The sequence below is a fragment of the Monodelphis domestica genome, chromosome 1 (genome assembly GCF_027887165.1).
Source record: "Monodelphis domestica isolate mMonDom1 chromosome 1, mMonDom1.pri, whole genome shotgun sequence".
Taxonomy (NCBI): Eukaryota; Metazoa; Chordata; class Mammalia; order Didelphimorphia; family Didelphidae; genus Monodelphis; species Monodelphis domestica.
The window spans coordinates 502,754,235-502,767,232 of NC_077227.1; the positions used below are offsets into that span (position 1 = coordinate 502,754,235).

Below are 12,998 nucleotides of genomic sequence, written 5' to 3' on the forward strand. Positions count from 1 at the left end.
TCTGTCCAGCTACTCTGGGGAAAGTGGGGTAGAGGAAACTGCCCTGGTCAGCATCGGACCCATTTGTACTCAGGAGTTTAAGACGCTTTCTTCTCTCACTACGGGAAAAATGTATCTCCCTCCAAAAATTTATTTTCTAGATTTTTTTGGAAAGCAATGCTGGGAACAGGAAAGACACTATAACAGTAAAGGGAGAACACTGGATCTACAGTCAAAAGGCTTGGGTTCAAATTCTTGTTTGTAACCATTAAATCAAATCACTCCCTCTCATAGGTCTGTTTCTTCAGCTATCAAACAAGGCAGTTAGATTCCCTCACACTTTCTTAAACATTTTTGTCTTATGGATCCTTCTGGAAGTCTGATACACAGTGGCTAGCACAGAGGAAGCACTTAGTGTTTATTGATTGACTAGGTGAAGCCTAGGAACATTTTCTGAATAATGTTTTTAAATGCAGAAAAAAAATTTAAGATTGCAAAGCATTACACATTATATTAAAATAAAGATGTATTTTTTCCCAACCAAGTTCACTGACCCCTTGAAACCCATCCATGGACCCAAGATGAAGACTCTTTAGGCTAAATTATCCCTTAAGATCCCCTAAATTCCTTTTTTTAAAGATCCCCTAAATTTTTGACAGTTTGTGAATCTGACACCTGGAGGCTTCTTCTAGAGATGAACTATGAACTTTCCCCCTAAAGGAGGAAGTTGGAACTAAAAAAAAACCAGTGACAGGAAACCCCCGACCAAACAGGCTACAGGATATGCCCCCTGGCCAACCAGAACAGAGCTTCAGAATAATGTCCCTTCACCAGCAGCCTCCTTCCCCAGCCTACCACCTGCCCCCCTTCCTGGGAAACCAAGATTTCAATGGCCTGCTGGAATAACAATAATGGACATTAACACAGCATCTCAGAGGTTTACAAATCTTAACAAAATTTGGCTCCCTAGGACCTTGTGAGACCAGCAGTGCAAGTATATTGTTTTCATTTTATTACGAGTTTCTAAGGATCAACGCTGGGACTCAAGAGCAACTTCCCCCCTTACACACACACACACCCTCCCCCCCTTACACTCCCCCACTCCACCTCCGCCCAGAGACCAAATATTGTCTCCTGTTTCACCACACTGCCTCCTAGGTCAGAAATGTTATTTGTTCTTCCAAGGGAAGAGAACAGAACTAGAGTAATCAAAGGGAAACTGAGGCTCAGAGAGATAAAATAATTTTCCTAAGATCACAGAGCTAGTGAATGACTCAGCAGGGATTTAAACATTGGTCTTCTGACTTTAAGTACAGTGCTCTTTTCCATCTCACCATGTAAAGGTCAAAAATCACTCTGGAGAGGCTCTGCCAAATTAACAAGGTCAAAGGACAGGATCTTCTAGCCAAGCCTGGTCCCCACTGGACTTTTATTTTCGAAGGGCAACACTGCTGCACTTGATATAGATGCTTAAAAGGGAGAAGATAGGCTTCTGGTCTCCATTTTGATAGCAACTAAATATTTGACTGTAAACAATCACTTTCCCTTCTCCAGGCTTCTGTCAAATGAGGGTATTGAACTACACAATACTAAGGTACCTTCCAGCTCTACATCCCAGGATCGTTCAACATGGTCAGGGTCCTAATTATGTTTCTAAAATTATTTTTAAGGGATTAAAAAAAAAACTTGATTCTTGTTCCTTGATTCTATCATTAACTAACTAGCTGTGTGACCTTGGACAAGTCACATCCCTTCTTTGGATCCCAGTGTTCTCATCTGCCAAATTAGAGAACTGGATTAGATAGTTCAGCAGGTCCCTTCCATATAGGATAGTCTGTGATCCATTGACCCTTCCTGATGCTATCTTTTGTTTCATTAAGTCTTGCCTACTCTGTTATAATGATTGAGCTCTACTAATGAGCCAATTTCAAGAGAGAAGCAATGAGTGCCTCCCTAAGTCCCTGTACATTCTATCTCTTAACTATTTCTATTTCTTTTTGCAAATAAATTGCACCAAGGGCTTTTAAATGAGTCTGTCACTGCACAGTAATAATAAAGAAGTACTTCAACTCTTTTTACATTTGGTCCCTTACCAATGCTGAAGATCCTATCTCTCGTGCAAGCAAAGGAGAATCCAAATGAGGAAATTAATTTAATACACACATCTCTCGAAGGTCATCCCTAACAGGGGAAAAAAATTAAGCTGCTGGGCACAATGACATACCCTTTTTTTTTTTGAAGAGAGAAGATGGGAATGAAGAAAGTATGAAACAAAACAAAAATTCAAGAATGTGGAATGTTGGGCACAGACAGTTTCCTTCTCAGAGAAACTCCAAATGAAGTCTAGAGACCTGAGCATCTTTTTTTTTTTTCCTGACACTGCCACAAGCTGGGATGCATGGTTGTCCAGCAGACAGTTTTTTAAAATCATATTTCTTTTGTAGTGACAAGAAAGAGGAATGCCATACTGATAAGAGGTCATCTTGAAACCACCGTCAAAAACAGTCAAGGTATTCTGGAGATGAAAGGGACCTCTGAGATCTTCTAGTTCAACTCTTTCATTGATTCCCAGAAACTGTAAGTGATTCCACCAAGGACAAACAGCCAATAAGTAGCAGAATCAGGATTCAAATCCAGGACTTCTGACTTTTAAGTCCAGGGCTCTCTCCCCTAAACCATGCTTCCTCATTTTTGCCTGCAGAAGGTTAGTAAGGACATGATCCCTGTCTCAACTGTTTAAAGGACTGTCATGAAGAAAAGGACCTTGGCTTGTTCCAAGGACAAATTGGCAAAAATTGCAGGGTATTCCAGCTCAGCTCAACTGCAAGAATTCCCAACAATCAGAGCTATCCAACACAGGATGAGCAGGCTCATAAGACAGTGAGCTTTCTGTCACTGGTGTGTTCAAACTGAAGCTGGTTTTGCTTGAAGGGATTTCTGCTTTAGGAAGGCTCTGACTGACCTGACCTCTAGGGTCCTATCCAACTATGAGATTTGAGGATTCATGACTCCAAAGCAAAGGATCCAGCAGGCAAAATAACGCGCTCCCCTTTAGGCGATAAAAAGACTTAACTGGAGGGCAGTTGACTCAGTGACCTTTTGGAGTCCTTTAAGTCTATTTGTCTACTGGAAAAAAAGGTCAAGCATCTGCTTCCTTCCTTTCTATTTGTTGTCTTAACTCCCTGGAATGTAAGCTCCTTGAGGGAAAGGCCTGGGTTTCTTTTTCCCAGAACGTCGGGCTCTTTATTTCAGTTTTGTGAGGGACCTCAATGCCCAAACCACCTGGTCTCTAAAGAGTGACGAGGGGGAGGTAGAGAAGCCTTGTAGAGCAAAGTTGAACTGAACCACCTTGGAATGAATGCTCGGGTCCAGATTCCTCGGAATCCCTTCCAGGGACGATTCCTGGATAACAGGAAATGCCTCAGGGAATCCCTGGGCGGATCTAGGTTAGTAGTCCCCGGGGCACTAAGAGAAGCAGCAGCAGCATCCCTGTGGGGATCAAACAAGATTCTCCTACCTGAATATTCATCCTAGATCCTTCCTGCTAGAGGATGGCACCTGCTAGTTAGGGCCCTGCACGCTGGGCGCAGTATCACTGGCTAAAACCTCCGAAGGGGCCTTAGGACACAGAATGCCAGAACTGGCAGAGACAAAGAACAGGTCCTGTCACAGCTGGAAGGTACCTGAGAACTCCTGCAGTTCGCCCCGCTCCTTTCACGGAGGAGGAAACTGGAGAGAAACGTTCACTTTCCATGGGTGGGGAGGCCAGAAGACCCTATGGGGCTAGAGCAAGCAGTCGCTGTAAAAGTTTGACTGCGTCAAAGGGACTCCCGAATCCCTCCCTCACTTTCTCCTCCGCCCCCTCCCCACTCCCCTAGGGGGTCCTCACTTTCCCAAGGCGGCTTAACCCTTAGAGGCCCGAGCTGCCCCTGCGGGGTCCTACCTCGGCCCCGGGCTCGGGGGTAAGGAAGAGGGCGAGTTCCTGCGCCCCACTGTGTAGCGCTTCGGGCTGTGACTCCGGCAGCGACCTGTCCCCGACCCCGACCCCTTCCCCATCCCCGTCCACCAACAGCATCATGAAGGCAGCGGCGGCAGCGGCAGCGGCTGCAGGACGAGGCTCCGGCACGTTCATTTCAAAGGCTCCCGGGCGCCGGCTCCTCCCGACCGCACCCCACGCCCCCGCCACCCCCGGCTCTTCCTGGCAGAGGCGGGGCAGGTGCATGCAAAATCGGGGCAGTGGAGCGCCGCCGCCGGCCAACGCAGCTCCGGCCGCCTGAACCCCCGGGGAGCCAGTGCTGGGGCCGGGCGGCCGCTGCTGCCGCTGCCGCTGTCACCGCTGCTGCTGCTGCTGGCTGCTGCTGCTGCTGCCGCCGCCACGGCCAAGCACAGTCCAGAGCCGCGGCAGGCCTGCCACCCAGCGGCGCGCGGCCGGTACTGCAGCCCCACGGCTCCATCTCCAACCGCTCTCCCGCCTGGGTCCCCTCGGAGCCTCTGCTCCCTCCTCCTCCCCGCCGCCTAAGGTTCCTCCCCTCCACTCTTCCATGCAACTGGAGACGAGGACGGCTTAGCAGCCTGGGCTTGGCTGGGTGAGGTGGGGCGGGGCCTCGGGGGACCCTGGCTGCAGAAAGGGGAGCCCTGGCAACTTTCCCTGCCAGAATCTAATCCCTCCCCTTTAGGGCTTTTCCCCTCTGCTTCTCCAGCCCCAAGCAGTTAACTTCTGGGCTTCTGTCCCCAGACCCAAGAACTTGCACTCTCTTTTGTTTTCCCTTGGGGCTTCCCTGGAGCTTCTTCCTCTGACTGAATTTCTAGGTGAAACTGCTGTTGGTTTTGTTTTGTTTTTTTTTTTTAGAGGGGAGGAGGTGAGAACCTTCTTTATTTTTCTTAATTCGGAATTCTATCCCAATAACAGGGATTCTCTCCTCCCTCCCCCATTCTTTCACCGACCTTTATTCCTTATCAGAGATGAAATCCCAGATCTCCCACATATGGAAGTCGAATCACAGATTGTCGATTAGAAGGAATCAACGTTATAAAGTGATGGATTTGATAGGGATCTGGGGCCTTAGAGCCATCTAGACCAATCCCCTCACTTTGCAGGTAAGGAAACTGAGGAATTAGTGGCGTGCCCGTGAACTCAGAGCTTTTTAGTGTCTTAGTCCAGTTCATCGAATGCTCCTTCCAGGAATCTTTCCATTGCAACTTACTGATTCTGTCCCAATACCCTTACTTTACAGATAAGGGAACTGAGGTCCAGAGAATAGAAATGATCTCGTTAGCTGATGAGCTGAACTAGAACTTTGTCCTCTCTACTCTCTGTTGGGGGGATAAGGAGGCAAGTCAGAGAAAGCTTTCGCCCCTCTGCCCCCGGGGAGTGAAGCTCCCAACTCTCTACTCTGCCTTCTAGAGCCACCCCAAACCCACAACCCACAGCCAGCTAGCAGCATTCCAACTCCCAGAAACCCTTCCAAAAGGTGACCCTGAGGCCCTAGTCACAAGGTAGCAGGAGCTTCAGCAGAACCGGAAAACTGGCTCAATTGGAAACAAATTAACCCACGGGCCACTGATCATTGTCAGCAGGAGCCACACGGACGTTTTTCCTACGGGCTTCCTTCTGTGGTGCCCCGCAGGGCTCTTCTCTCTGTTTTTCTAAGGTAGAAAGCTGCCCAGGAATGGGACTCCACCTAGGCTGGGATCTGTGAGAAAGATGAGCTTCCTCCTAGGTTTGCATCACTCCCTTACTGACCTGAGAGAGCCTAGAATGTCAGTTAGAAGGAACCTTAGAAGATAGAATGGCAGCACTAGACAGTTACTGTGAGGCACAGTCTAATCTCATCATTTGCTGGACGGTACACAGAAAGGATGTGACTTGGCCAAAGTCATGCAGGGTTGTACAGAGCCAAGGGAAGAAGAATCTAGGTCTCCTGACTGCCAGCTCAGGGTTCTTTCCACTACTCCAGACTACCTCCTAGAGCAGAGTGTTCTCTAGAAAGCCTGGGGACCTACACTGGAGAGGAAGACTCCTTCTGAATTCCCCCCCTTCCTTGTTTTTCCCATCCCTACCCACTCTCCATTTTTCCTGGGACCATTTCCGGAGATGGGCATGAAGCATAAGCTGTGTGATCTTGGATGAGTCCTTTCCCCTCCTGGGTTTCTGTTTCCTGATGTATAAATGAAGGGCATGAGTTGGAGAGGATCCCTTCTAACAATGACATTCTGTAATTCAACATCCATGACTTCCCAGGTCTTAGATCCAGCGGGCCCTTCTTGTTCCCTTGTGCTAAGTTCTAAGGTCCTTTCCAGCAGGGACATATGTATCCTGCACCCTGGGTTCCCTTTGAGTTCTAAATCCTTTGATTCCAAGCCTGGTAAACATGGTGGACCAGGGGGATGGGGAAAGAGTGGAACTACAACAAAAGCTGCCCCAGAGGCTCTGTTGCCAGGCTCTGCCCGTGCCAGTCAATGCCCTTTCCCCTGGCCACCTCTGCCCTGCAAGTGGGGGAGGGCACTACCCCTGGGCCCCCCATGCTTGGAGAGAAAGGCCAGGGGAGCAGGAGCTGGCCCCCCCAGGCCTGGAGCGAAGGCAGCTGCCCGCACTGACCGCGCCCTGACAGAACCAGTTTGAACCAGCTGCACTGATTGAGAAGGAGCATCAGAGACTAGCTCCCTCTAGTGCCCAAGCGCTGCCCGGAAGGTGACCCGATGCCGAGCAGTGGGAGGCTGGAGCCAGCGGGGACGGCTTGGGCCTGGTCCTCTCCGGCGGGAAGGCTGCCCGGGGGCACGAGGAGCAGCTTCCCTGGCATCCGAAGGGAGGCCGGCTGGCCCCCGGGCATTCGGGGGCGCCCTCCTCTCCCCTCCACCTTCTTATCTCATTTCCAGCTCCCAAAGGGGAGCACGTCATTAGAAAGACCTCCGGCCCCATCCTAGCACTGTGTAGATGTAGAAACTGAGGCCCAAGGAAGGAAGTGACCGTCCAGGCTCCATGGCTGCCTCGGATGTGCAGCAGGACCCTGCTCTGAATGCTCACATTTCAGGAACGTTGCCTTCGCCATGTCCCAAGGACTAGCAAACAGGCTTGTTGGGAAAGTTAATAGAGATGGGGCAGCTAGATAGCACGGCGGATAGAGAGCCGAGTCTGAAGCTGGGAGGTCCTGGGTTCAAGTTTGACCTCAGACACTTCCCAGCTGTGAGACCCTTGACAAGGCACTTAACCCCATTGCCTAGCCTTCTGCCTGCCTTAGAGGACAAAAGGAAGTGAAGGGCTAGAATGTTGGGGAATAATAATACCCAGATTTAAATGGACTCCCTCCACAGGTAGCATTGCTGGAGGACCTCTTGGTGGAGACGTGGTAGAAAAGGCTCCCAGGCACGTCTGAGCTCAAGTGTGGCGGGATGGCCAGAGGCCCTGAGTCTGTGGGCTGCCCACCTTCAGCCAGCGACTTCCTGCCCCTGAACCCAGCGATGGGGCCCTGGGCTCCCCGCGCTCCGGGGTCCTTTCTGGCTCTCAGACCTCCCCAGCTCCTGAGGTTCCTCCTGCCTGCTCTGGTGATTCCTTTTTCTGGGGATGCTCTCGGGTCTCCCCGCAGGGCCTTCACTCACTCTGCTTCCAGCAGAGGACACGCATGGTGTGGAAGCTGCAGAAACGGGGAACTCAAGGTTGCTTTCAAGAACCGGATCTTCTTTTTAACAGAGAGCGCCAGCCAGGCTGACAACCGGAGAATATTCCTGGAGATAGAAAATGGAGAGAAGAATCAGGATAGGAAGGAAGAGCAGAAGACGCCCGGATCTCTGCCCCTCCCCGCCCAGCCTTCATTCTTCCAATTCATTTTACAAACACGAAGTGCCTTCCTGGTGCAGGAACTCCCGAGGAGGACTCTGGAAGGAGGCTCTGGGAGCAGAGCCCGAGAAGAGACAGAGCCTTCCTACCAACCCGGGAAGATAGGGGGATGGACCTAGAAACCGAGTGAAAAGTCATTGAAGTGCAACAGGACCATCCGTAGATTTGGAGACAGAAGGCTTGGTTTCAAAATCCTGGATCTACTGCCCATTCTCTGCCCATCCATCGTTCCGTCGTGTCCAACTCCTCGTGACCCCTTTTGGGGTTTTCTTGACAAAGACACTGGAGTGGTCTGCCATGTCCTTCTCTGACTCGTTTTACAGTTGGGGAAACTGAGGCAAACAGGGGGAAGTGACCTGGCCAGGGTCATGTAACTAGTAAGTGTCTGAGCCTTCCTGACTCCAGACTCAGCGCCCTATCCACTGTGCCACGTACCTGCCCCCCTCTCTAATCCAAGCAAATCATTTAGCTTCTCTGGGCCCCTGTTGTTCTGTTCACCTGTTGTTAAAAGAAGAGATTGGACATGGTGGCCTCTAAGTTTCCCTCTAGGTCTTAATCTGTTCTCCTGGGATTCAGTGACCAGGTTCACCAGGGGATGATGATTTTTTTTCAGCAGCTCACAAAGACCATTTACTTAGGCATGAAAAGCTCTACAGTTTCACACCAATAAAATAAAAATAAAGTAGCCTTGACATACTGGAAGTAGAATTTTAGAAAGGAAAAGGGACTCCAGAAGCCATCCAATCCAACCCCCTCATTTTATGTATGAGGAGCCTAGGACTCGGGACAGGGAAGGACTTGCCTCAGATCACCCAGAAAGTAAATCTTAGGGCCAGGAGCAGAGTCTGGGCTCTCTGTGTGGTCAGAAGGTATTGGCTTGAAGTTTTACAACTCTAATTAAAAGAATTTTAAACTAAAAAGAGAAAGAAATCACCTTTGTGTATCCACCAATCCAGGTACTATAAGAAGAAGCTAAAATGTAAGAAGAAAAATAGCAGTACAAACTACACAGAAATTCACAGAAGACCTATGGCCTCATGGGCATCTAAGTAGCTCAGTGGATGGAGAGCCAAGCCTAGAGAAGGGAGGTCCTGGGTTCAGATTTGACCTCAGACACTTCCTAGCTGTGTGACCCTGAGCAAGTCACTAAACCCTCATTGCCTAGCCTTTACCATTCTTCTGCCTTGGAACCAATACTTAATATTGATTCTAAGATAGAAAGTAAAGGTTTTAAAAGAGGGAGGGAGGGAGAGAGAGAGAGAGAGAGAGAGAGAGAGAGAGAGAGAGAGAGAGAGAGAGAGAGAGAGAGAGAGAGAGAGAGAGAGAGAGAGGAGAGAGAGAGGGAGAGGGAGAGGAAGAGGGAGAGGGAGAGGGAGAGGGGGAGAGAGAGAGAGGGAGAGGGAGAGGGAGAGAGAGAGAGGGAGAGGGAGAGGGAGAGGGAGAGGGAGGGAGGGAGGGGAGAGGGAGAGAGAGAGGGAGAGAGAGAGGGAGAGAACCAGTTCAGGCAAAAGGAAGGGATGAGAATTGCATTTTTAATAATAATAATAATAATAATAATTGCTAACATTTACATAAGATCTCCTTTGTGTCAGACACCTTGCTAAATACTTTACAAAATATTCTCTTATTCAATCTTCACAATAGCCCTGGGAGGCAAATGCTGTTATTCATTTTACAGATGAGGAAACTGAGTCAAATAGAGGTCTAAGTAACTTTGCCCAGGGTCACACAGCTAATAAGTGTCTCCACCTGTATTTGAACTCAGGTCTTCCTGACTCCAGGCTCAGCACCCTATCCACCCTGCCACCTCAGAAAATTCAGGAAATAAGGGGGAGAATGGAAGTGGAAGGAATTTGGATAAAGATCAGTGGAGACAGAAACAGAAATAATATTGTCTTTGGGGTATAATACAGACCATCTGAACAGAAAGAGGAAATAGATAAGAAGTTCATGAAGCAAAGCCCAAGCCCAAGCATGAGATGGAAATAATGAGGCCCTTCCATCATATCTCTCTGCCAGAGGAGGACATCATTCTAAAGGTGGAAGAACCAGTGATGGGAACTTCTGTCATGTCAGTTTAGAAAGTCTCCAGTGGAATGTTTAAGGGATCATGCTTTGTGGGATGCCGTGAAACATTTGTGTAGACCCTCCACTGGTTTCTGCAATGAGTTCTTTCCTCTTCTCATCTCTGAGAATCTTTCTCTTCCTTCAGGGTTCAGATAGGGTGCCATCTTCTCTAAGAAGTCTTTCCTAAGATCTCAGTTCTCTCTCCAAGTACTTATATTTACCTGGCTGCATATAAATTGTATTTCCCCTTGAGCTGTAAGCTCCTTAAAGACTGATAGGGTTTCATTTTTGGCTTTGTATCTTTTTTTTTTTAAATCCTTACCTTCCGTCTTGGAGTCAATACTGTGTATTGGCTCCAAGGCAGAAGAGTGGTAAGGGCTAGGCAATGGGGGTTAAGTGACTTGCCCAGGGTCACACAGCTGGGAAGTGTCTGAGGTCAGATTTGAACCCAAGACCTCCCATCTCTAGGCCTGGCTCTCAATCCACTGAGCCACCCAAGCAAAATGCTTTGAAATCTTTAAAGCTCTATTTAAATGTCAGCTATTATAATTAACTACTTTGGCCCTAATTTCCTTTTTGTAAATATATAATCACAAAATACTATAGTCAGAGAGAACTTCACATTTAATCTAGTTTAACAACTATTCAAAAAGAATCTATATGATACCACTACTGACAAGTGGCCATTCAAAGTGCCAAAGAGAGGGACCAAGCCATCATTTCTCAAAATAGCCCACTTCAGCTTTGGTCAGATCTAATGTGAGGATATTTTCCTTATGTCAAGCAAAATGTGTCTTTCTTTTTAAACCCTTACCCTTTGTCTTGGAATCAATATTGTGTATTGTGTATTCCAAGACAGAAGAGTGGTAAGGGCTAGGCAATGGGGGTTAAGTGACTTGCCCAAGGTCACACAGCTGGGAGGTGTCTGAGGCTAGATTTGAATCCAGGACCTCCCATCTCTAGGCCTGACTCTCAATCCACTGAGCGACTCAGCTGCCCCCTGGTTTTGTATCTTTTTGCTGAGTTGAACTGAATGAGAATAAGTTATTTCCTAACTTCAAAATTCCATGAATCTAGATCTCTATGAGTTGTCTTTAGAAGTGTCCTTAGAAGGTGCAGAACATGGTTCTTTATCCAAAGACTGGCCAATACATCCTGGGAGTCTGTGTAATTGGTTCTGCCTATTGAGACAGCTCAGTGGCACAGTGGATTGAGTGCTGAGGGGAGTCAGGAAGACCCGAGTTCAGATCTTGCTTCAGACACTTACTAGCCATGTGTCACTTTTCTGGTCTGCCTCAGTTTCCTCAACTGTAAAATGAAGATAATAGGAGCCCCTTCTTCCCAGGATTTATTGTGGGATCTTCCCAGGATTGTTACGAGAGTCACATGACAGACTATTTGTAAGCACTTAGCGTGGGGCCCGGCACATATCAAGTACTTCATAAATGCTCGTTCACCTTCTGCCAATCCGCACTGGCAGCCCACGTGGTACGCCTGCTTCTAGAAGCAAGTGGTGATGTGGATGGAGGAGCAGAGTGGGCCGCGCGCTGCCCAGGAGGCAGACGTAGCCTGTCATTTTTCCTGGCCACTCAGAGTGGGGCCTGAGCGGCAGCCGGCCTGCAGTGAAAACCTCCGTCTTCTCTGAGCAGACAAGGGGAAGGGGGGCTGGCCGCAGAACAACCTTGTGAGCTCCAAGAGGGCGTCGGGACAGTTTGCCGCCAGCCAGAGCTGCTTCGGCCCTGAGGGCTCGAGCAGGGGGCCAAAAGGCCATATCCTGCAAGCAAGGGAGCCACTGATCCTCTGGCCTGCTGGACCAGAAGTAAACTTGGGGGGGGGGGTGTCAGCCACCATGCCCCGGGGCGCAGCAGCAGGGGGGCGGGGCTTGGGACGTTTATAGCCCTTTGAGAAAGACAAACAACCCGATAAACACAGCCTGATCAGTCGCCTACCAGGCGGATGATATAAACTGGTTAAACCGATAGCAGAGTGCACTTATCAATGGTATTGACGATCATAAGGAAACTTGGGACAGACTGGGACTAAGTGAAGCGACAAGCATTGTCAGTCTCGCCCGAACCCGCCAGGGTAACCCCTTGGAGCAATCCTTGGGGATCGCCTCTGGCCAGGGCAAGTGGCAACTGCATTGGGATGTCAGTCTCGGGAAAGCTGCGTCACCTACCCAGCAGAGTGGCTTCCATCCTAACTATCATAACCAAGTCCTTTGTCTTTCTTGGGTCTCGGTTTCTTTCTCTTTAATGAGGTGGGAAATGAGCCAGATTAGCTCTCAAATCTTTGGGCGTGAATGAAGTGTGCGGGCCAGGTGCTCGATGAGACCCGCACACAGATTAGACAAGGATGAGTGCTGAAGAGGACTCTGGAGTGCTAGGAGAGACGCCGAGGGAGGGGACACTTCGGGGGGAGCCAGAGGTCGCATCCCGGAGGAGGGGGCCCTCGAGGGCCGGGCCAGGAAAGCCCATCACATGTTCCCTCGCCGGCTTGCTTTCTGGGTCTCTAAGGGAGGCTACATCTGAACCCTGCCCAAAGGATTCTCACTGATTTAGAAGAGTCCGGCGTCCTGTTGGGAACGACACAAACTGAAACTGTCCAGAAACGACATCAGATCATCAGGCGTTTGCTTTGGATCTCTCCTTGCTTCCTCTCTGGGTCTCTTCCTTATTTGACTCTAATTGCAAAACCTATTTGGCACCCCTTGTGATCTTAGCAAGCACATAGTAGGCAAGGAGCGCACACAATGCAGAGGAAGCCATAGATGGAATGGGTAACCGTTTTGGTGATGACACATAGCTGGGAGGAGTGATTAAGACACTGGATGACAGAAGAGGGAGATGTGGATGAACAATAATTTATGTGAAAGAGACTTGGCAGGGTTGAGTTTACTATGAGTTAGAAATGAGTCAGAAACATGACAAGGCAGAGAAAAAGCTAATGTGATCTCAATGTGAAGTAATAGACTCTAGTATCTAGAAGGAAGGAGAAAATGGTCATATTGTCTTTCTTTTTTAAACCCTTCCCTTCTGTCTTAGAATAAATTCTGTGTAGTGGTTCCAAGGCAGAAGAGTGGGAAGGACTAGGCAATGGGGGTTAAGTGACTTGCCCA

At 49.0% G+C, this 12,998-nt stretch overlaps 1 protein-coding gene across 4 annotated transcripts in view; it reads right to left on the bottom strand.

Annotated features, from left to right (window-relative positions):
• Positions 1–4,371, bottom strand: part of BCAS4 (breast carcinoma amplified sequence 4) — a 68,713-nt gene extending 64,342 nt beyond the window's left edge. For 2 of the 4 annotated variants that reach the window (XM_007475735.2, XM_056812945.1), the window contains exon 1: positions 3,923–4,371. In XM_007475735.2, the coding sequence (XP_007475797.1) occupies positions 3,923–4,201 (279 nt within the window). In that variant the 5' untranslated portion in view covers positions 4,202–4,371. The remainder of the gene's footprint in view (positions 1–3,922) is intronic. The other 2 variants (XM_016424571.2, XM_007475736.2) reach the window with 2 other exon arrangements.
• Between the last annotated feature and the right edge of the window lie 8,627 nt (positions 4,372–12,998).